We start from the raw sequence: 21,657 nt of genomic DNA on the forward strand, positions 1-21,657 counted from the left end.
AAAAGCTGTGGTTTCCTCTTTCTCTAATCTTAATTCTCCGGCGAGCCCTGAAGAGGAGGGCCAGCAGCTCCGAGGACCCTTCCCAGCCCCCCAGGAAGCCACCCTATCATCAGTGACACTGGGAGGGTGCCTCAGGGGCTGGCCAAACCAGGGCGGGGTCACAGCTGGGGCACACACCAACCCCTTGTGGTCCTGGCCCCCAGATCTAATTACCATATAATAAAAGAAAATTAAATCATGAAAACTGCAGAAAAAGTCTCAGTATTACTGAGTATTACACTCAGTGGTGTTGCTGGCCCCACCTGCGCTGCTTTTCCCCCCCTTCCCCTGGTGCTACGGCCAGCGGTTCCTCACGTGTCTGCTGGGCCCTACGGCCGCTGGGGTCAGCCTGGTGGGAGAGGGTGTGTGGCAATGCAACCCCTGGCCAGGAGGGCTGGGATGTTGATGCTGACAGGTCTTTCCACATGTGTGAGGTACTACTTTATTGTTCCCCCAAAAGCAAGTGCCACCCAGCTCCAGATCTGTTTCTCTGCAACTGGTCCCAGAGCAGATGTTTCCAGTCAGGGGTCTCCAGAGCCAGCCTGTGCCCCATCGCTCATCACCCCAGGCCTGGCCTCCTCCTCCCTGCACCCTCTCCCCCACGTCATGAGGCTCTGCTCTCCTAGCCGCTTGCTGGGTGCAACCTTGCTATGGCAGTGCCCAAATCATTCCTGTGCAGAGTCACGTCTTGTTGCTGCTCTCTGTGTCAACTAGGGTTGCAGCCTGCCAAGGCATTAGCCCCAAAAAGTTGAACCAGGGGAAGTGAAAAGTCCTGCACCTGTTTTCAGTTGAAAGAAAAGTTGCAAAGAAAAGAGAACAGGCAAAAGAATAAAAATGCCCCAATATTGAATTTCATGAAATGTATTCAAGCCTTTGCCTTGCCTTGCCTTTGCCTGGCTGGTGAATTAAATGGAGTGGGGAGGTAGAGGAGATGTCCCAGGAGAGCCAGGGTGTGTGCAAAATTCCGCAGTAGGGAGCCAGCAGCACTGGGCAGCTGGGAAAGAGGACATGCAGGGCAGTTCCCTGCCTCTGGTGGAAGTGATCACAGGAAGAGGTGCCTCAAAAAGGCTAGGACGCTGGCTAGTTTCACCCTCTCCAGCTTCTGCACTGTTGAATCTTCCCAGCCACCTCTGTTGGGAGAAAGGGCATGTACATGGCAGAGGGACCATACCACATGTGCTCGCTGCAAGTTGCACTGGCAGCTGAGAGAGAGCAGAGAGGGACACAAACTCATTTTGCTGGGAAACAGCTCTAGAGGCACTCAAGTACAAGCACTGGAAGCTCTGCTCGAGTTAGGTACAATCTGTGGAGATGTGGAAAGCATCTCCCAGGCAGCACGCTCCCCCTCCTTGTCGTACACACGCAACTGTGTGTAGGGATCACTAGCGTTTGCTTCTGACCAAAAAAAGACTCTGAGTGCCTGGGAATGTGAGTCCCAAGCAAAGTAACCAGCCCCTTTGTGTTTGGATTTACTGACCCAGCACTGAGCTGATTTGGCTCCTGGGGACTGGAGAAGCACACGAGCAAATGCACTTCTCTCTCCTAGTGGGAAGCTAGTTTGATGCCTTATCAATGATGGTAATTGCCAAATCCATCAGTCATTGCAGGCTGTCTCCAGGACGTCATCCTCTTTCACCCTCTGCTCAGGAAGGATAGCCAGCCTATTTTGACAATGCTCACAGGAAAGTGCTTGGGATTTGTTTATTCTGGACTATGTCTCTGGGCATCCTTGTTCCTGTCTTTCTTTAAAGGTAAGCTCATCTGTGGTTGTCCATTTTTTGTTGTTTTTTTGTTGTTGTTGTTTTTCTTTTACTTTTTCTAAACTCCAGTCACATTCTACCCCAACTCTATTTTCAGAAGGACTTCTATCTGTTTGTAGTTTAAGCTTTCTTAGAGTTCAGTGCTGGTCCCACTGAGTTTTGTAATCAGTTTGAACAAGTTTGTGGATCTTACAGTGCTGGGCACCTTCTTTCAAGAAAGGAAAGGGTGTGGAGGTTTTTTAATAGAAAAGTGTGTCATTTTCACTTTCAGAAATGAACTGAAATTATTGTGTTCCAAAAGGAATATGTTCTTGCTCTCCTTTAAAAAATTAACCTCTCCATGGTTTTTTGGGAATGAGAAATTGTTAACTCCAGGCTGGACAGGATGGCTGTGAGAATGCTGTAGGTGTGAGGGTGAAATTATGTTTTTCTACAAAGAAAAATGACCAGAAGAAAATTCTTAACTCTTTACTTCCCAAATATATCATTTGGGAAGATTTATAGCTGCATAAATACATAAATTTACTATTTCTGGTTTGTTTTTATCTTCTTTTAGGATGTTTAATAGGAGTCCTTCCAGGCAGTGATGGATATAAGTTGGAAACATCTAATAAAAATAATAATGGGCTTCTGTAGTCTAAAGTGTCACCTGTGACCAAGCTATCTTTTGAAGTTTCAGTATGTTACAAACAAAAGTAGGAACTGTGTGATTCTTCCAAAACATGGAGGATTGCAAGGCTAACAGTAAAGAATTTTTAAATGAGGAGGGAGGCTGAAATAGCCACAGTGTTGAAAGATATTCAGGATTCTACACAAAATGTGCTTTTATTGCTTCCTAACAGCTTGTTATATGAAACACGGACGCCTGCAGCAACTATAAATTCTAAAACTGATTATTCCATGCGTGAGGGACCATGTCATGTTACCCACGATTTATGCATAGAGAAAGGATTGTCTTTTAAAGCAGAAAAAGCGGTCCGCATATTTCAGAAGCCCAGGAGTACGGGAAACTTACATATATGTGATGTTGCACTGGACTATTCATGCCATGCAGATAATTCCTCATTAGTTTATGTGAATCTGCAAAACATCCATGCATGTCATTATTGCAGCTCCACATTTCAGTTGCCTAATATAACAATGGTATTATAGAAAAATGTTTCCTCGCTTTGCTAAATTAAGAACCTTGCTGTCTTTGTAAGACATTTCTGTGCTACTTCAGGAGCTGAACTATCAGGTAGGTGATGGCAGCTAGTTATAATGTGACTCACTTTGTGTGCAGTCCCATTTTGAGCAGTTGTGTAATGTGTAAATATTGCCTTTTAAATACTGAGTAATCACTAATTCATTAGGGGGGGTGCTTAGTTTCTCTGAGCAGCACATGAAGTAACAAACTGCTTTTATAAATAATTTAGAGAATTTTTTTGTTAGGTGCTTCTACCAGCAGTTCACAAGTATTCACTTTTACAGACAACTGCTAAAGCAGAATGAAATGAACCTCTGATTAAAATGGTCTTTATTTGACCTCTGCTTTGTGGAGAGTTTTTTTTTTTCTTTTCTTTAAAAAGAAAAGCCCTAGGAATTGTGCAGTTGGGGGAGAAGAGAAAAAAGTCAAGATGATCTTAGCGTGTTATCAATAGCAGAGTCTTTTAACAGTAAGCTCCACATGAACTCCTCTAAGATTCCTCAGTGCACCTACATGGAAGTAACAGCATGTCCATCCTAACTAATATCGCTTTCACATAGTGCTGAGTTGCTTCAACAGAATTCATAACAATTCTCAACTACTGAAGACTCCTGCAGGGCTGTTCGACAGGGAAGTTGTGAAAAGGACTACATAAAAAATAAACCAAAACAAAACATTAAGAACTCGGTCATTTTTTCCAGTCCTTTCCACAACTTTTTGCTTCAACTGGATTCTGCTTGCACTACTGCTAGGAGCCCTGATGATAGACATGTTATTCATGTTAGGTCATTGTGTCCCTCCTTCCTGAACAGTCTGAAGCTAGTGATGCTTTCCTGGGACATGGGCCCTGGAGAAAATCAGGAAACTAGTCCTCAGCCTCCCTGGGTCCCAGATGACATCTCTCAGAGCCAGGCATTCCTTCAGGCCAGGTGCAATCCTTGAAGGAGCACCCAGAGAATGGAAGGACTCTATGAGTCCCAGTAGCTACTTAACAACCTCAGGTGGAGGGACTTGAAAACCCTGCTCCAGGGAGAGACTGGAAGGGAGGGAACAGACCCATTCCTGCTTCTTTCTCTGAGCACAGAGCAGTCTGGGATCCAGGGTGCAGACGAACCTCCAAGGGAGTTCTCCTCCTGAGAAACATGTCCCAGTGACCACATGGGCACCTAGCCTCTCCAAGGAGCATTACCTTCAGCTCAGTGCACAGGCACCTGCTGGGTTTGAACATCCAAGGAAATTAAACAGGAATTTTGCTAGTCTCCAGTCAGCCCACACATTCTAATTACTGTGCTTTTATTTCCTTTCTTTTAAGTGAGGCCACTAAAGTGCCACATATGCCACACAAAGCAGAGCCAGACCTCTTAGTTTCTTTGCTTTGTGCAGCCTGACATCAGGGTCACGCTCTGGCCATGTGGCTTTGAAAAGCCCAACAAAAGCAAAGGTAAGCTGAGGATAGAGCCTCTCCTCAGCAGTTCAGTAGGAGTGTAATTGCTCAGCAGTATGGGACAAATCCTAAGGCAGGGGATGCTGCAAGCGAGCTAATCAGCTAAAAGATGTAAATTATGAAGTAACTCAGCCTGACTTGCTGTACCCAGCCGGTGCAAAACAGCTTTTCTTTGGCTCACTCACAATACAGAGTTGAATTCCTGTGCTACACTCATTTCATGCTTTCTCACAGCTTTTTTTGATTTAGATGAACTCTAGTGATCACATCAGAACACAACCGATGATCTCTAGGAGCAAAAGCTCACAAGGTTACTGTTCTTGCTTGAATTCTGTGCAAGCAGGCGCTATTTCTGCAGCAGCAGAGGCATTGGAAAGAGTCTCAAAAGGTCAGATTCTGCTGCCAAGCTACAATTTCTCTAATGTGAGCTACTTAGACTGAGGTGGCTTGAGTTTAGAGACCTGTGTAGCAGGAAGAACCAAGGCTAGTACTTGAATACCTATATATGGAGTCTAAACTTCGGGCCTCAGCTGGATAGGACTGATGGAACCACAGTGAGCTGTTAATCAAACTGGTTTACTCTGAAGAGACACTATTGAATAGATGTGAGAAGTTCTGTGCCTTAATAGAGTACAATGTAATGTCATTGATAATTTAGGTGGTTGGAGAACGAGCTCCACCTTTAGAACTCATAAATGTTACCACGCTAGAACCAGGTGTTCTAGTGTCAGACCATTTAGAATCTTTCATGCTCTTAATTTGAGGTCTGAAGGTTGTATTCACCTCAGTTCCCCACATTCTCTATGCTGATGCTCTGAGTTGTATCAGCCCACTGAGGGATACACAGTTTCAAAGATAACAAGATTTCCTGACGCAAATTTAAAACAGAAAAGATATGAGGAAGACCTTTGCTTGTACAAGTAGGTCTTTTCTTCCATATTGGTTAAAAAGGTGCCACACATGCACCTTGAAGAAATGGGAAATTACTGCCAGATCCTTGCCATTACTATGATATCTGGGAGCACAGACGCCAGAGTCTGGTCACTCTGGATTCTGCGAGCATGCTAAGGCATCACATACGCATGGAGTCAGATGGGATTGAATGTACTTGTCACAGCACATGTCTGTTTATAGGTGTCACTCTGTGATCAAGAACACTGGTGCAGAAACATGTGTCAACACATTTAAGACAGGCAGGCAGAGTCCTAGGCAAATCTCTGAGGTAATTTCCTGTGAGTTACTGTCTCCTACAGTAACTTGCTGTACATGCTTGCCTCTTGAGATTGGCTTTTGAGTTCAATGAACCAGACTTGGTGTTCAGACACTAATCTTCTATGTGTGTTCACTTGCACAGCTCTAAGGGTGCTCTGTATTATTGTAGGCACAGCTGCAACTGTGGAGCTGGCCCAAGCTTGTGGGAAGTCCCCAGGCTCCAGGAAAGTTGGAGGTATTTCCGTGCACATTTGCTGATAGTGATCTGGGCTAAATCTTCTTGTGTTAACTTTCCTCAAATCTCACTAGAAAAAGTGGGAAGGTCCAGAAGCACCTGGGCCCTGTCATCACCAGCACCTATTGTTATATGCATCTATTGGTGTAGCACTCTGCATGTAGGGAGGGGTCCAGAAGCAGATACAGTGCACGAGAAATTAGCATCAACCTGGTTTTTGGGATGATGCTACATGGTGCCTTGGGAGCCTTCAGCCTTGCTCCAGTGCAAGAGGCCTTCTGACAGTCTCAGAGCAGAAGTTCCCATTCCATGCATAGGATTCATGTCCTAAAGACATCTCCAGACGTTTTTTCTCCCTCTGGTTTGTTCTCCTAAGACATGTGGAGGAGAACATGAGTTAGTGATGGCGGTAACATATTGGATGATTTTGTCAGCAACAGTAAACTTTTCCAAGCAGTGAAAGAGGTATTTTATGTCTCTGATGTAGTGAGAACACTGAACAGAAGCATTCCTTCTCATATCTGCATGATGAAGTAACTCTTTCCACAGTCTAAGAATGGGCTACATCAGTCACAAAACAGGAAATATTTCTGTCTGAACATGGTGGCTGTGATTTTCAAGGGAACACATGTACTGAAGTACCATTCAATTTCACTGAATAACCTGAACAAAGGGTTAGTGCAGAATTTCATTGGTATGTTTCAAGCAAGGAGGGAGATACAAAGTATCTCTGGCCCTAGGGTGTGATTGAAGATCAAAACCCTTTGCATCACTCCTGACAAGGTTGTTCAAGGATTCCTACTGCCTAGAGATCCTGCATAATCTAATTAAGGAAGAGAGTAAATCTGCCTGAGACAGGTAGGGCTAGTCCTCACAATCAATCAGTAGCATCCATGGGAATGAAAGCGGTAGACAGTTTATTGCTCTTTTGGGACACACTCCTGAGCAAATATGGCTTGAAGAAAGAGTTTTTCTTATCAAGTATTTTCTGCATTGAGCAAAGCAGGTAATAACAATGCTGAGACCAGAAACAGATGACGTGTTTGGAAATAAGTCTTCCCACTTGGGGCTTGCATTAAGTCAGTAAATTGCAATGGAAAGAGAACTTGTAGTCAACATGAGTACTTACGTGTGTCAACAGTGAGGTGCAGGTGGCTCTGTCCTGCCTTGCTATCAATTGGCTTTGCTCAGAGAAGCTGTGGTTACCAGAGGGCTGAAATGGATGTCTGCAATCCTTATCACCTTCGAGAAATGGATGTCTTCAGTACTTATTGCATTCTGGAATGTTGCAGAGAAAGCCAAAGTCCTCATTTCTGTCCTTAATGCAACATAGATTTGGACAGAAAAAGGACTTAGAGAGAAGGGGAAGGCTTGAGGGGATCTCATTTCACGTTAAGGACTCAAACAGCCTAAAGCCAGTTTGCAGATTGGGCTGCAAGACTGTACACTGTGTTCCTTGAAGCTCTGCTGTGGCTACGTGGAAAAGAATCTCTGGTCGCTTAGATCTCCATCATGCCAAGAGAGAAAATTACATTGTGAATTGGAGAAGATATGTTTGTGGCAGCTGAGGTGAGAGAGGATCTGATCTATATGGATGCATAGACTGGTAGAATAATTTGGCTGGAAGGGACCTCCAGAGGTCACCCAGTCCAACCCCTCTTCTCAGAGCAGGGACAGTTCTATTATGTTGCTGCTTGGGCAGTCAAGCTGGGAAGATCTCCAAGGACGGTGGTCTTCCCTGTGGTGAGTAAACTTCAGATGCAACTTGTATCTGATTAGTGCTGTCCCTGTGCACCTCCCAGAAGAGTCTGGCTCCTTCATCATAGAGACCTTTCTCATGGCAGCTGAAGGCAGCCAAAAGAGCTCCCCCTTGCTTTCTCATCCCCAAGCTGATCAAAGGCATGTCTCTCCACCTCTCATTGGACATGCTGTGCTCCAGCAGCCCGTTGCCTCAATGGCCTCCACATGACTCACTCCACAAGGTCAGTGTATGTCTTGTGCTGCGCTGGAGAGACTTTATTAGGCACAGAGCTACCTGTGTGTCATGCAGTGGGTCTCACCATTGGTGAATCTAGGCTGGCTGTAGAGAAGGATGCTGCTTAGTGTTTTCATCATCTCTGAGTCAGTAGGTTTGGGAAAAAAACAAACGTAGGAGGTCATATAGTGATGCAGAATGATCTTATTTTGTGTCATTTTTAGAAAAGTCGTCGGCAAACTGAAATCTAGCTTGAGAAGCTATAACAATAGGAAGAGGCGATTAAAAAAATGAAATAAATAGTTATTAGATGGTTTGCAGTTTTCAGTGTTTCAAGTGGCAAATGGGAAGCAACTTTGAAGTGGACCCGTTCATTCACAGGCTTCACACACAATTCATAAAAGGCAACTGGACAGCTTCAAGAGCTCTAATCAAAAGACTTTCCTTTCTAATATAGCCAAACAGCTATCCTGCAGCATACTCTATGCAGCAGTGTTTCATTCAAGGTCTAAATGTAGTCTTCAAAGATATTAGGGTGCCCAGTTTCCATTTACTTTATAATTTACATCTGTTGGATTGGTATGCCCAAGCACTTCAGCACTCCTGAGTTCCTCAGATCTACTTACATGTTGCCTGACAAAAAGACAAGAGGGCAGGATGATAAAGGGTAGATCGAATGGGAGCAGGACTGTGGGTAAGTAGAAGAGACATCCTTCTCCAGAGGAGGCCTCTTCCCAAGTGGGCAAATCATTTCCCCTTTGTGTCAAAATGCTTTAGCAGACTCAGGATGTCTGTATGCTGGGGAATACAGGAGGGCAGGCCAGACAGCACAGGGTGACTTTCTGCTTTTCAGGGGATTTCAACTACCCTGATATTTGCTGGGAGGCCTACTCAGCCAGCCATCCTCAGTCCAGGAGGTTCCTCCAGTGCATTGATGATAACTTTCTGATGCAAATGGTGGATGAGCCAATTAGGAGAGGAGCGCTGCTGGATCTTATCCTCACTAACAAGGAGGGTCTGGTTGAAGAGGTGAAGGTTGAGGGCAGCCTTGGTTGTAGCGACCATGAGATGGTAGAGCTCAGGATCTCATGTGGCAGGAACACAATAGCTAGCAAAATCACAACCCTGGACTTCAGGAGGGCCAACTTTGGCCTTTTCAAGCAATTGCTAGGGGAAATCCCATGGGACAGGGTACTAGAAGGTAAGGGGGCCCAAGATAGTTGGTTAGCATTCAAGGACTGCTTCTTCCGAGCTCAAGATCAGAGCATCCCAACAAGTAGGAAGTGAAGGAAGGGTACCAGGAGACCTGCATGGTTAAACAGGGAACTGCTGGGCAAACTCAAGTGGAAGAAGAGGGTGTACAGATCATGGAAGGAGGGGCTGGCCACTTGGGAGGAATATAATTCTGTTGTCAGAGGAAGTAGGGAGGCAACTAGGAAAGCTAAGGCCTCCTTGCAATTAAACCTTGCAGGAGAGGTCAAGGACAACAGAAAGGGCTTCTTCAAATACATTGCAGGTAAAGCCAACACTAGAGGCAATGTAGGCCCACTGATGAATGAGGTGGGGGCCCTGGAGACAGAGGATAAAAAGAAGGCGGAGTTACTGAATGCCTTCTTTGCCTCTGTCTATACTGTTGGAGGCTGTCCTGAGGAGCCCCGGACCCCTGTGGCCCCAGAAGAAGTCAGGATAGAGGAGGAATCTGTCTTGGTAGATGAGGGCTGGGTCAGGGACCAATTAAGCAATCTGGACATCCATAAATCCATGGGCCCTGATGGGATGCTCCGCGGGTGCTGAGGGAGCTGGCGGAAGTCATTGATAGGCCACTCTCCATCATCTTTACTAAGTCGTGGGCAACGGGAGAGGTGCCTGAGGACTGGAGAAAAGCGAATGTCACTCCAGTCTTCAAAAAGGGCAAGAAGGAGGACATGGGTAACTATAGACCGGTCAGCCTCACCTCCATCCCCGGAAAGGTGATGGAACAACTTGTCCTTGGTGCTGTCTCTAGGTACATAAAGGATAGGGGGATCATTAGGGGCACTCAGCATGGCTTCACCAAGGGGAAGTCATGCTCAACCAACTTGATAGCCTTTTATGAGGACGTAACCCGGTGGATAGATGATGGTAAAGCTGTGGATGTGGTCTATCTCGATTTCAGTAAAGCGTTTGACACGGTCTCCCACAGCATCCTCGCAGCTAAACTGAGGAAGCGTGGTCTGGATGATCGGGTAGTGAGGTGGATAGTGAACTGGCTGAAGGAAAGAAGCCAGAGAGTGGTGGTCAATGGCACTGAGTCCCGTTGGAGGTCTGTGTCTAGCGGAGTCCCTCAAGGGTCGGTACTGGGACCAGTACTATTCAATATATTCATTAATGACTTGGATGAGGGAATAGAGTGCACTGTCAGCAAGTTTGCTGATGACACAAAACTGGGAGGAGTGGCTGACACAACGGAAGGCTGCGCAGCCATTCAGAGAGACCTGGACAGGCTGGAGAGTTGGGCGGGGAGAAATTTAATGAAATATAACAAGGGCAAGTGTAGAGTCCTGCATCTGGGCAAGAACAACCCCATGTACCAGTACAAGTTGGGGGCAGACCTGTTGGAGACCAGCACAGGGGAAAGGGACCTGGCGGTCCTAGTGGACAACAGGATGACCATGAGCCAGCAGTGTGCCCTTGTGGCCAAGAAGGCCAATGGCATCCTGGGGTGGATTAGAAGGGGTGTGGTCAGCAGGTCGAGAGAGGTTCTCCTCCCCCTCTACTCTGCCCTGGTGAGGCCGCATCTGGAATATTGTGTCCAGTTCTGGGCCCCTCAGTTCAAGAAGGACAGGGAACTGCTAGAGAGAGTCCAGCGCAGAGCCACGAAGATGATTAAGGGAGTAGAACATCTCCCTTATGAGGAGAGGCTGAGGGAGCTGGGTCTCTTTAGCTTGGAGAAGAGGAGACTGAGGGGTGACCTCATTAATGTTTATAAATATGTAAAGGGCAAGTGTCATGAGGATGGAGCCAGGCTCTTCTCAGTGACATCCCTTGACAGGACAAGGGGCAATGGGTGCAAGCTGAAACACAGGAGGTTCCACATAAATATGAGGAAAAACTTCTTTACGGTGAGGGTGACCGAACACTGGAACAGGTTGCCCAGAGAGGTTGTGGAGTCTCCTTCTCTGGAGACATTCAAAACCCGCCTGGACACGTTCCTGTGTGATATGGTCTAGGCAATCCTGCTCCGGCAGGGGGATTGGACTAGATGATCTTTCGAGGTCCCTTCCAATCCCTAACATTCTGTGATTCAGTGATTCTGTGATTCTGTGAAAGTTAAGACAAAATCAGGCTCCCCAGATCATCATTGTACCTCGTTTTCACTGTAGTTCATTTCTGCTCTTAGTCAGGATCAGTGACTCAGTTTGGCTGGCAGGGTGCAGCAACGACAGCCACATATTTCGTATCTCCACAGATCCCAACAAAACCAGGACTTGAGGCCTGTACCTGAGGAAAAGATAATAGCATCTAGCATTCTGAAAACAGACAGATCAAGGCTAACCAACACTCAGCTGTCACTGAGACCTTGTGACATTCAGAGTCTGGGAAAAGAAACAGCTGTAAACTTCATGATACAGACCATGCTCAGCCACTTCATATGCACATAAGCAAATCTGGGCTGAATTAGCAAAACAAAGCACTTCTTACAATTTCAAGTGTCCTATATCAGATCTCCGCAGACCTCGTTTGATTGGTCACAAGTCTAATTTGCTCAGAGCCAGTCATTTGTGTCATCAAGACACTCTCAGAAGCAGCTTTTGTCTTCAGTGTGAAATAAATTCAGTCCTTGCTGAGAATTTTCATGCCTGTATTTACAGCTCCCTTTTTCTTTGAAGACCTGGACCACCAAAGCCTCAGACTTCTTTCCCTTGGAAAAAATCCCTCCATAGCAGCCATTTCTGCTGTCAAAACCTCCAAACCATCACCAGCCAGCTAGCAGCACAGCATCTTTCACATAGACAGGCAGCAAGTTTAGCCTGGCCTAGTGAAAGCTCAGCAGTGCTGCTTGAAACAGGGCTGAGTCTCATCTATAGATGTTTTATGTAAGTTTTGCTTCCCAAATGGGAAACTATTTCAGATTTGGGAAAATACATCTTCATATTTCCAGTTCAGGTACTGAGTACTGAAAAGGAGGACAAATAAGCAGCCATTCAAGATGCAGTCAAAATTTCCATCAGGGTAGCCCACATCCCTTTCACAGGGCTCTAACACCATGTTTCACATCATCCAGCATTTGAGCTTCTGATATTGGAAAGTCAGGCTTGCAACTTTCTCTGAATTTCCAGATCCATGTTCACTTTGGACATTTGTGCCTTGCTTGTGCCTCGCAGCCAGTGCAGCTCAGTTTGCTCACAGGCAACAGCTGAAGCTTGAGCGATGTGGGAAGAAGGCAGAAGGAGCCATCACTAGCCTTGCCTATTGCATCCTCAGTACCTTTGTTGCTTAACATGGTTATGCAAGTACAACTGGCAGGCTGGCAAAGTTGTTCAGGAAACTAGCCATCTGTGGGATCATAACCATTGCCACTGACCAGCACTGCAGAAGGAGAAGGGAAAAGAATCACTGCAACATCTTTGGGTACACTGGGTGGTTCATTTCCACAACATTACTGTCTGTAACATTTCCACTCCAACCTGTCCTCTGCATGGCCCAGAGAAGTTAAACAATATCACCACTGCTTCGCTAACACAGTGAGGCAATGGTTTTGAGGCAAGATCCCTCCCTCACCTCTGAACTATGAAAAAAGGAACAAGCTTTCTATTCCTAGTAAAGGCATGTCTGTGACTAAGGAATAGCACTTGGGAGAACTAACTTTGTTTTTTTTATCTTTGCTCTCTTCATGTCTCGGGGACAAAATAACTTCTCTTTCTCTTCCTGGGAGGTTAACTTATCTTCCTCCTCTTCTAGAGTCCTGCTGCCCCTGGATTTGGCTTCTTTCTAATTATACTGTGATATTTTCAAGGTGGGAAGTAGAGTCTGAAGAACTGTGTTGCACAGTGAACTGAAGATTTCATTGCAGCCTCTATCACTTCTATTATCTGCACTGGGTTTAGGAAAAAAACCCTCTTCCTACCTATTGCCTTCTCAGCTGTAACCAGACTTGCTGATCTGTTTCCACTGGAATTATTATTACACCTGTCTGTTCACATATGGCTTTCCCAGATCTGAGCTCTCTGCATGTGCCTGGCATGGTGATGAGTGGGCTTTTGTTGGGGAGGTGCAGATTCCCTTTTCAGAGTTGTCTGTAATGCTGTGCAGATTGGCTGCTTCACTGACAGACTTGGTTAGTGAAGTTCATGATGCTTTCCCAAGAAGGACTTTCCCTTGCTTTGCTGGTTTGAGTGCTGAAACATGTAGAGGTGAAGGGATGTGACAAGCTGCTCTGCAAGTCAGTGAGAATGGGGAGTCCAGAAGCCCACTCCAGTACACTGATTACCATATCACTGGTATCTCACTTTTGTCGTATGATTTTGTTTCTTTCCATTGGCTTCCATTACTGCTCCTCCCCACAAATCCCAGGATGTCTGGCAAGAGTCACCTTAAGACAGCCACAACTCTCTGTAACTTTTCTAGCAAGGGGAGTCCCTCTCTTCAGCATGGCTCCAAATCCCTCCTCCTGTGCTCCCTCTACATCTAGTATTGCAGTAATCACATTTACATTGCATGGAGCTAATGTAAACTAGTATTACACTAAAACTACAGGTTTTTTTCCATTTCGGCCTGTAGCCAGTTACGTTTCTGACCTGGAGTAATGAGGCAGTTTAGATAACTGTCATACATTTGAAAGGTATCGCACTGTTAATATCTTAATGTGTATCTCTTCACCTTGCACACGTATATCAGCCTTTGAAACATCTGCATCAAGCCAGCAGGACCAAAAATGTAATCCCATCCTTTCATTATGTAATGGCCTATATTCTGTTTTCAGCATGTTGTCATGTGCCTAAAGTCTTTGAGATGAAACCTTTCCTAGCATACCCTTTAATATCCGTCTCTGCTGGAGCTCTTTATCTGCTATGAAAGAACAGAAATGACCAATATCAGGAAGATTAGGTCCTTTTTTTGCCTAAGAAAACATGGCATTTCTCACATACCTCTGTGTATCTATCTAATGAGTTTTGTGTGTAAGATGCAGAAAAAATCTGCACAGTGAGAGCCAAAAATTAGAGTCAAAGATTACCCAGAAGGGAAGTAGATTAAAAAGAGGTTTTAAATGAGAGAGATATACAGATACACAACATGCAAACACACACACACAGACTTACAGAGGGTTGAGGCAGCTGATGTGATTCCATTGTTACTTATGTGAGGACTCTTCCCTGAAGCTGTGATGGCATGCATTTTAAATCAAAGGATACTGAAAGAAATAATGCATTTGCAGCCACAGATAAAAGCCACAACACTGCACATAAGAGCAAAAGTAGATGGGCCACGTGTCTGTCTCTGGGGATTAAGTGACATATGACAGTGACATGCTTTACATTCTCAGAAACTTGCAAAATATACAAAATAAGGTGGGTGGTTTTTTTACAGTTACCAAAGCATTAGAACATGCCACATTTTTGTAGGGCTGTTACCATGCCAATTCTTTATGCCAATGAAGTGAAACAAATTGCTTTTTCTCTAATACTACTCCTGTTCCTTCACAGATAATTCATAATTGCATATATTTGCATTCCCAATGAAATATCTTAAAATCCCTATAGGAGTACAGTGATAAACTAAAAAGAAAATAAATAATAGAAGAGGAGATATGGCAGAAGAGTCTGCAGGCTGTTAGGAAAATACTTGGAAGTTCTAGGATTTAGCTCTGGTACCCATAGGTTTTCCTAATGGCTTTTTGCACTGTAAATGTTCCAGTTATAACAAGATTGTATACAATCATTACACAACAAAATAGAACAATACCTCTCAGTATAATGACACTGTTATTCAAAAAAGGCCAGAACTCCACTCAGTTTCTTTTAGGAAACAGTAAAACAAACAAACCAACCAAAACAGAGGGAGTGTGGCAGAGTAACAATACAGAGAGAAAAAAATTACATAGATGTGGTGAAATACCTGCAGAAGGTACAAGGGGAGTGAATAAATACCACAACCACAATATTGCTGCAGTTTAGGACCTTTTATGAAGTAGCAGGGGACAAAATATTTAAAAGCACCAATGTGGAGGACCAGGAATATGGTGTTGATTTTAACTTACTGCACTCTGCAAATAAGTTGTATATGCAAATGATTCTAGGAACCGTTTTTGAGAAGGGAAGAAAAAAACACGTTTTGTAATTCTGAGACATGTTAGCATGCATGTGTGTAAATATAAAGTGATACAGGAAGAATATGATATTTGGTCTGAAAACCATTGGTTCTTTAGGCACCAATAACTCCCATAATCTTGTATGAATAAAGTAATAACTTGTGGGTAAGGCTCAGAGCTCTGCCAAAAAGAAATGAGCAACAGCTAGACAACATTCAGCTAGCAGCTGGCCCAACAAAAAGTTCAAAGATTATGAAAATAAAACCAGGGAACACTATGAACCAGAGGTGGAATGGACAATAAATACAGGTACCATGGCTGAAAACTTCTTGAAAATCCATGTCTTTCCATCTACCCTCTTGTTAATATTTCATTACTTATTCTTTACGGTGCACAGCAAGCCATTATGTGGCCCACACCAGGGATGCTCAGTCAAGGAGCTGACCACTTTTGGAGCAAACCTGGGAAACTGGCAAGGGCTGGACTCTTGCCTTGTAGCTCAGGGAGCTCTGCATGCAAAGCAGAGCAGGACTATCGACCAGCCAAGATCAGACACGACAGCACAGCTCCTAGGAAAGGAGAAAGCATCTGCCTTCCTTGGGATGTCATATGGATAGTCTGGCCAGAGCTAGCTGCAATTTTGACAGCCATTCCTACCAGACAACACTGCACATCCTCCAGCCCCAACAAACACTCCCCCGGATCTGAACCCAAACCTGCAGAAGAAGCAAGCAGTATTATGGTGGCACAGCAGGGAGGGCAGGATGACACTCAAGCATGGTAGAGGCAATCCATAATCAGAGGATCACACCCAGAGAAGGTGGAAGAGAAGAGGTTTGTTGTTAGTCCGCAGCCACATGCCTAGAGCCCTCTGTCTCCTCAACAGGCCAAGCAAAATTGTAAAGGAAAAAACCAATGCAACCAGTGAAACCATACGCAGCACACAAGGAAGGAAGAAAGGCTTTGCTAGTTTTAGTCAGGTTTATTTTATTTTATTTTTATTTTATTTTTATTTTATTTTTATTTTATTTTTATTTTTATGTTATTTCTTTATTTATTTTTCTCCTTCTCTTTCTCTTTCTTTTTCTCTTTCTTTTTTTTCCTACCTAGAGGTAGTATTTATTTTACTAAAGAGGGTAGAGGGTATTTATTTTATTTTTAGCTTTGCATCCAGAGCAGATATCTGAGTTACACCAAGATCAGCATGTCTTAGGTCACCATTAAACATGCAGACCAATTGTGGCAGCTCTCCTTGCCATCACTGGCAACAGGGCATGACGAGTTCAGTCTGAGCTTGAGCTTAGCCATGCACAGCTGCTGACTTCGAGCTGACATCAGCCAGTACCAGGATGATCTAATTTAATTGCAGTGTCCCAGAGAATTCAAGCCCCTTTATAGATATCATGAGGGCTCACACTCAGTATGAGACCATCTGTGCAAGCCTCATCAGAGGTGTCTCTCTCCGTCTAACTATGAATCCACACTTTGTCCAAATACATGGATGCAGTTATTAACTTACTTCTAGGCTTGGTCTGAGTTACCTGCAATTTTTTTTAAATATACAATTATCCCATGTTTCAGTCCTAGTCTCTCAGCTTAACCTGTCTGTGACATTGCAACAAGTCTGCATTTAATAAAGAGGATGAAATCTCACATGCAGACCATGCATGTGGAGGGAAAGACAGAGCTCAGACTGTAAACTAACACTAAGATGACTTATTTCCTGCTTAAATAATTCCAAGTAAGCGTGTTATAGGGGAAGAAAGGAGGTGAAGGACAGCTTTTGAGATACGTTACAGAAATAAGCCCATAGGAAAGCTGCCATCTTCTGTTTTCTTGCTGTAGGTTCTTCCTTCACATCATAGGACTCCCTGATCCAGCACAGAGAATATCACACAGTGCCACCCTACCTAGGGTGTTCCCTGGTCTCACAGCAGTTTGGAGGGACCCACATTTTCTTGTGTCTCCTGTTAGAGCAGGTAGTAGCATTCTGCAGTAGAGAAATAGCTTTTAGGCAAGTTATCTTGCTTTGCAATTCTCAGCAGTTCCATCCTAGAAAGAAAGATGAGATTCAACTATAGCATATATTCCCAAGAAACTGGTAGCAGTTTATAGGTCATGTTTATCAATCAGCGGGCTTCTTGCAGACTTCTTTCCACATGCAGAAACATGAGAGGAGCTTCAGAGAGATATTTAAGAGTGGAATGTAGTCCATGAATACCTCTGTTTTCCATAGAGCTCTTAACAAAACCACCAGGGGATTAGTTGCCTTGTGCTTCCCAATTGTCTGCAAACTCCAGGAGAAGTTTAGGGAACCATTTCAGATTATTCAGAGAGTAAAGCTTGAGGGACAACCTAGTCCTTGGTCTAGTAACTCCATGTCTCCTTTGTACTGAGGAGCCCAGAACTGAACCCAAGACTTGAGGTGTGTCTCATCAGTGCTGAGGACAAAGGAAGGATCACCTCTCTTGACTTATTGGTGAGTCTCTGCCTGATGCAGCTCAGGATGCTGGTGGCCTTTGCTGAAAGGGTGCATTGCTGGTTTATCTATAAGGTATCTATAAGGACCCCCAGGGCTTTTCTGTCAACCTCGTCTCCAGCCAGTAGAGCCCCTCAGTCTACCCTGCTGCCTGTGGTTACTCCTCTTCAGGTGCAGGACTTTGCACTTCCTTTCGTTGAACTTCATGAGGTTCCTGTCAGCCATTTCTCCATTTTTTTGAGGTCCATCTGAATGGCAGCAAACCCATGTGCTGTATCAGCCACTCCTTCCAGTTTTGTGCCATCTGACAACTTGCTGAGCGTGCACTCTATCCCATCATTCATAACGATGTTAAACAGCGCTGGCTCCAGTATCCATGCCTGGAGTATTCCACCATTGGCTGGCCTTCAGCTGGACTTTGTGCTGCTAACTACAACCTGTCTGAGACCGTGGGACATAAGAGGCTCTCAGTAGCTCAAAGATCTTTTATCTAGAAAGTGTCATACCCTTTGCCGGTTACTCGTACTTTCTTGTAACATACATAGGCAAATAAGTCTGGCATTGCTTTTAGGAGACCGACCTGGCAATCTTAAATATTGTCATCCAGCTTCTAGCCTAGTTTAAAAGATGAAACAGTGTCACTGCTTTTGGTTAGATTTCTGTGACTGAAGGGTAGGCAGTGGTAAAGTTTATTCTACCACTACTCCTGAGAGATCCAGACTTCCCCATCAACAGCAAACAGTCCATTTAGCATACAGAAATGTAGTGTCACAATGCATTAGCACAAGCATTAGAGGAGAAAAAAGCAGCAATCTCTCTGAAGTATGAAACATTAAGCATTTGAAGATTACAATTTAAAGAAAACGTCCATGAAAATACAAATCTGACTTGTCATTCACCTCAGTTCTTTCTCCAAAGAAGCTGTAGCAGAGAGATGATAGTGTGATTAGACTAGCCAGGTCTCTGTGGTACCAACAGCTACCATGGCTATTTGCCAGGACACCCCAAAGTCTCCACTGCAAGCACACAAACATGTGGTCACCAGCGCCAACTCAGCAGACTAAGAATAGATCAGCTAAGGCTATGTTAACAATTTCAGATACAAGAAGTTGCACAGTAATACGGACACATTAGAGAGGGGATAGCTGAAGAAAGGATGGAAAAACAGGTGCAAAATTGCAGTACTGGGCTACTTCAGCTCACAAAGTTTAACACGGAAAAGGGCCTGGCTTCAGCATAGTTGGAGCACACAGTACAAAGACAGCTTCCCGAAGGACACAGTAAAGGGTCATGCTCAGATCTCTCCGAGTCAGACCTCTGTTGGGGTGGGCTGCTTTAATGCACCATAACAGTGATGGTACTAGGGCACTCTAGCAGCCTAGTCAACTTCCAGAGACTGGTGAAAGGCACTTTTCCCTTGTAAAAGCTGAGGCAGCCAGTTTGAAAGGAAGGTTAAAGGCAAATATTACATAAGTACTCAAGATGAGAGCAATAGTGCAGGAAGTCATTTCTTCCCTAACGCACAGGAACATAGGAGGGTGGTGGTGGTGGAGTGGGCCAGTGAGAGAAAGGACAGCAGATTTGCTCAAAACACAGACCCTCTTTCCATAGAACCATTTGTAGTGATTTTCATTGGTTTCCTTTCCACAGAAGGCTCTTACAAGGGAGTCGCTGTCTGCTGAGGCGCTGGAAAGCAAGTACTAAGGCCATAACAGAGGACCTAAATCACTACCTTGCAGAGAAGCTTACTTGAGCTGGTGAATGACAGATACTGTGGCCAAAGCTTGTCTTTGCTGATAGTGAAAGCGTAGCATCCAATACTGACATGTCAGCAAGGGCTATTGGCGTAGCACTTACAGCATCTGCTCCTCTGGATCCCCATGATCATGTAATGTATTACGCAAGAGCAGAGAGGGCCCATGAAGATGATGTGTTGGTGTAACTTACCAAAATAAAAATGCTCTTCCTCCTTGTTCACCAGGCACTGCTATACTGGAAAGCTACAAAGCTCCCTTCAGTATCAGGAAAGATGAAGAGAACACAAATTAAACAGACTTGTAAGCTGTTTGTAAACTAAATTTATTATTAGGTTTAAAAGGCATGACTGCTGTGTTGGAGAGCAGCTTGTTCCAGGCTTGCAAGGTTTGCTCAGCACAGTAAGAGTCTGGGGAAAGCAGAACTGGTTGTTATGGTTTATTTGCATTGTCAAAAAGATATTCATCACAACCACTGTGAGAGGAGTCCTGTCTCAATGTGCAGAGAGTTAACTCTCAGCTCTGCTCAAGAGTTAAAAAAAGTCACACTCAGAGACTGGGAGCTGCAGTAGATAAAAAATGCTTCAGTTCAAAGTAATAATAATGTAGAGTGCAGACTCCCTGCCAGGGATTGGATTTCTACCGTTCACAGAACATGCACTCATGCTGACAGTGTTACCGGAAAATAGTAACCAAGAAAACTCTCCAAACCAAATGATAGTTTAGAAAGCTGACATTGGTTTATTGCAGCACTGGGTGCATGGGCGATCTCTCCTCCTAGCATGCATACCTAAGAACAAAAGCTTGCTCCTCATATACATAATTCCAAGAAAAGCCCACCCATTCCAAAAAAAAACTTATGCATAATACGTTATGTAATGCATTACGTAATGTCTTTACGCATGCGTACTAAATTGGGGAAGGGGTCTTGGGTGGTCTCTGGGGGTCGCTGGTGGTCCCAAGCTCCCTTTAATCGTGCTTGTGCGCAAGCGTGGTCAAGGTCTTCTTGTTTACAAGTACATGTGTTCTCAAGAAGAAGATATCGTTCTGGACTTATCTCTCCTCTGACACAAGAGTTTATGAATCAAGTTAATTTAGACATCACAAAGTTGTTCTTCACAGTTTTGTTTTGTCTTTTGGCCTTATATAATTAGCAGAGACCTTTATTTTTCTGGGACTAAGCGTAAACAGCATGAATCTTTGTTTACTAGAACCTTGTTATCAATCCCCTAAACAAACTCTATCTACAAAACATGTAGTTTGCTTCAGAACCTATTGTTATTCTCTATTATTCTAGCTAAAAGGAAAATTATTGACAGGAAATCTTGTTCTGTGTAAAGGTAACACAGAGCAGGCCTTTTAGAGCCTACTCTGAGGCCTACTCTTGCTAAACCATTGCTGAACTGAACCGTCTGGTATCAATTCCCCCCTTTGGAAGTAGTTAGATTTATTATCTCACTACTTCCATATATTTTTCTCAATGATTCTCTTAACACAACCCATGCAGATCCCTATGATAACTATAATCACAACTACATAAACTATCCCTTCTAATAATGCAGCTAACCATCCTTTTAGAGATAATCCACCTAATTCTTGCAGGATTTTGTTGAGCCAACTATTTTCTGCTGCATCCCTGATTGCCCTGCTGTCTTTTGCTACTCTCTTCATTTTATCCAATTGCTCTTTCAGGTTATCAGTGATGTTTGGGATGTGGATGCAGCAGGACTCTTTGTCTAACTTAAGATATCCACACACTCCTTGTTTTGACTAATAGCAAGTCTAAGGCCAGTCTATTTTGCAGAGTCATTTTAGTATTGGCTTGGGTCTGTTTGTTAACAATTTGGAATCTCTTTTGAGTGGCTCTTGATAAAGATTCTACTTGCCACGTTAGATTTTCTATTAGCATCTGATTTTCTAAAGTCATCAGTCCTGGTAAAAGGAAACTTTGAAATCCCCATTCAAGTTGTGACCCCAGGGGACAGGCTGACTGGCTGAATGAGGAATTGGGATGCATGCTGTTACACTAGTAAGATTGCACATTCTACCAAACCCTTGTATCAGAGTTAGAATTAAGTTCTCATTTATGTCTGTATTGGCCTCTCCATCTGTATCAATTTCTGCATTTCTGAACATCACTGCAAGAGAGATAACCCAGAACCTTGTGATCCCCAGGTTAATCTTAAATGTAAAGGTCCTTCTTGTTATATAGTCCATTCTGATTCTGGTGATGAAGCTGGTTTTATCCTGCTGTGATGTATCCACGGAGTGACTCCCTCGAGCTT

At 44.1% G+C, this 21,657-nt stretch overlaps 1 protein-coding gene across 1 annotated transcript in view; it reads left to right on the forward strand.

Annotated features, from left to right (window-relative positions):
- Nucleotides 1–1,711: 1,711 nt before the first annotated feature.
- LOC137676309 (neuronal acetylcholine receptor subunit alpha-7-like) overlaps nucleotides 1,712–21,657 on the forward strand; it is a 61,785-nt gene continuing 41,839 nt past the window's right edge. The window contains 1 exon segment of the mRNA XM_068423016.1: nucleotides 1,712–1,790. Coding sequence (XP_068279117.1) covers nucleotides 1,712–1,790 — 79 coding nt within the window.

The sequence above is a fragment of the Nyctibius grandis genome, chromosome Z (genome assembly GCF_013368605.1).
Source record: "Nyctibius grandis isolate bNycGra1 chromosome Z, bNycGra1.pri, whole genome shotgun sequence".
In the NCBI taxonomy this organism is placed as follows: domain Eukaryota; kingdom Metazoa; phylum Chordata; class Aves; order Nyctibiiformes; family Nyctibiidae; genus Nyctibius; species Nyctibius grandis.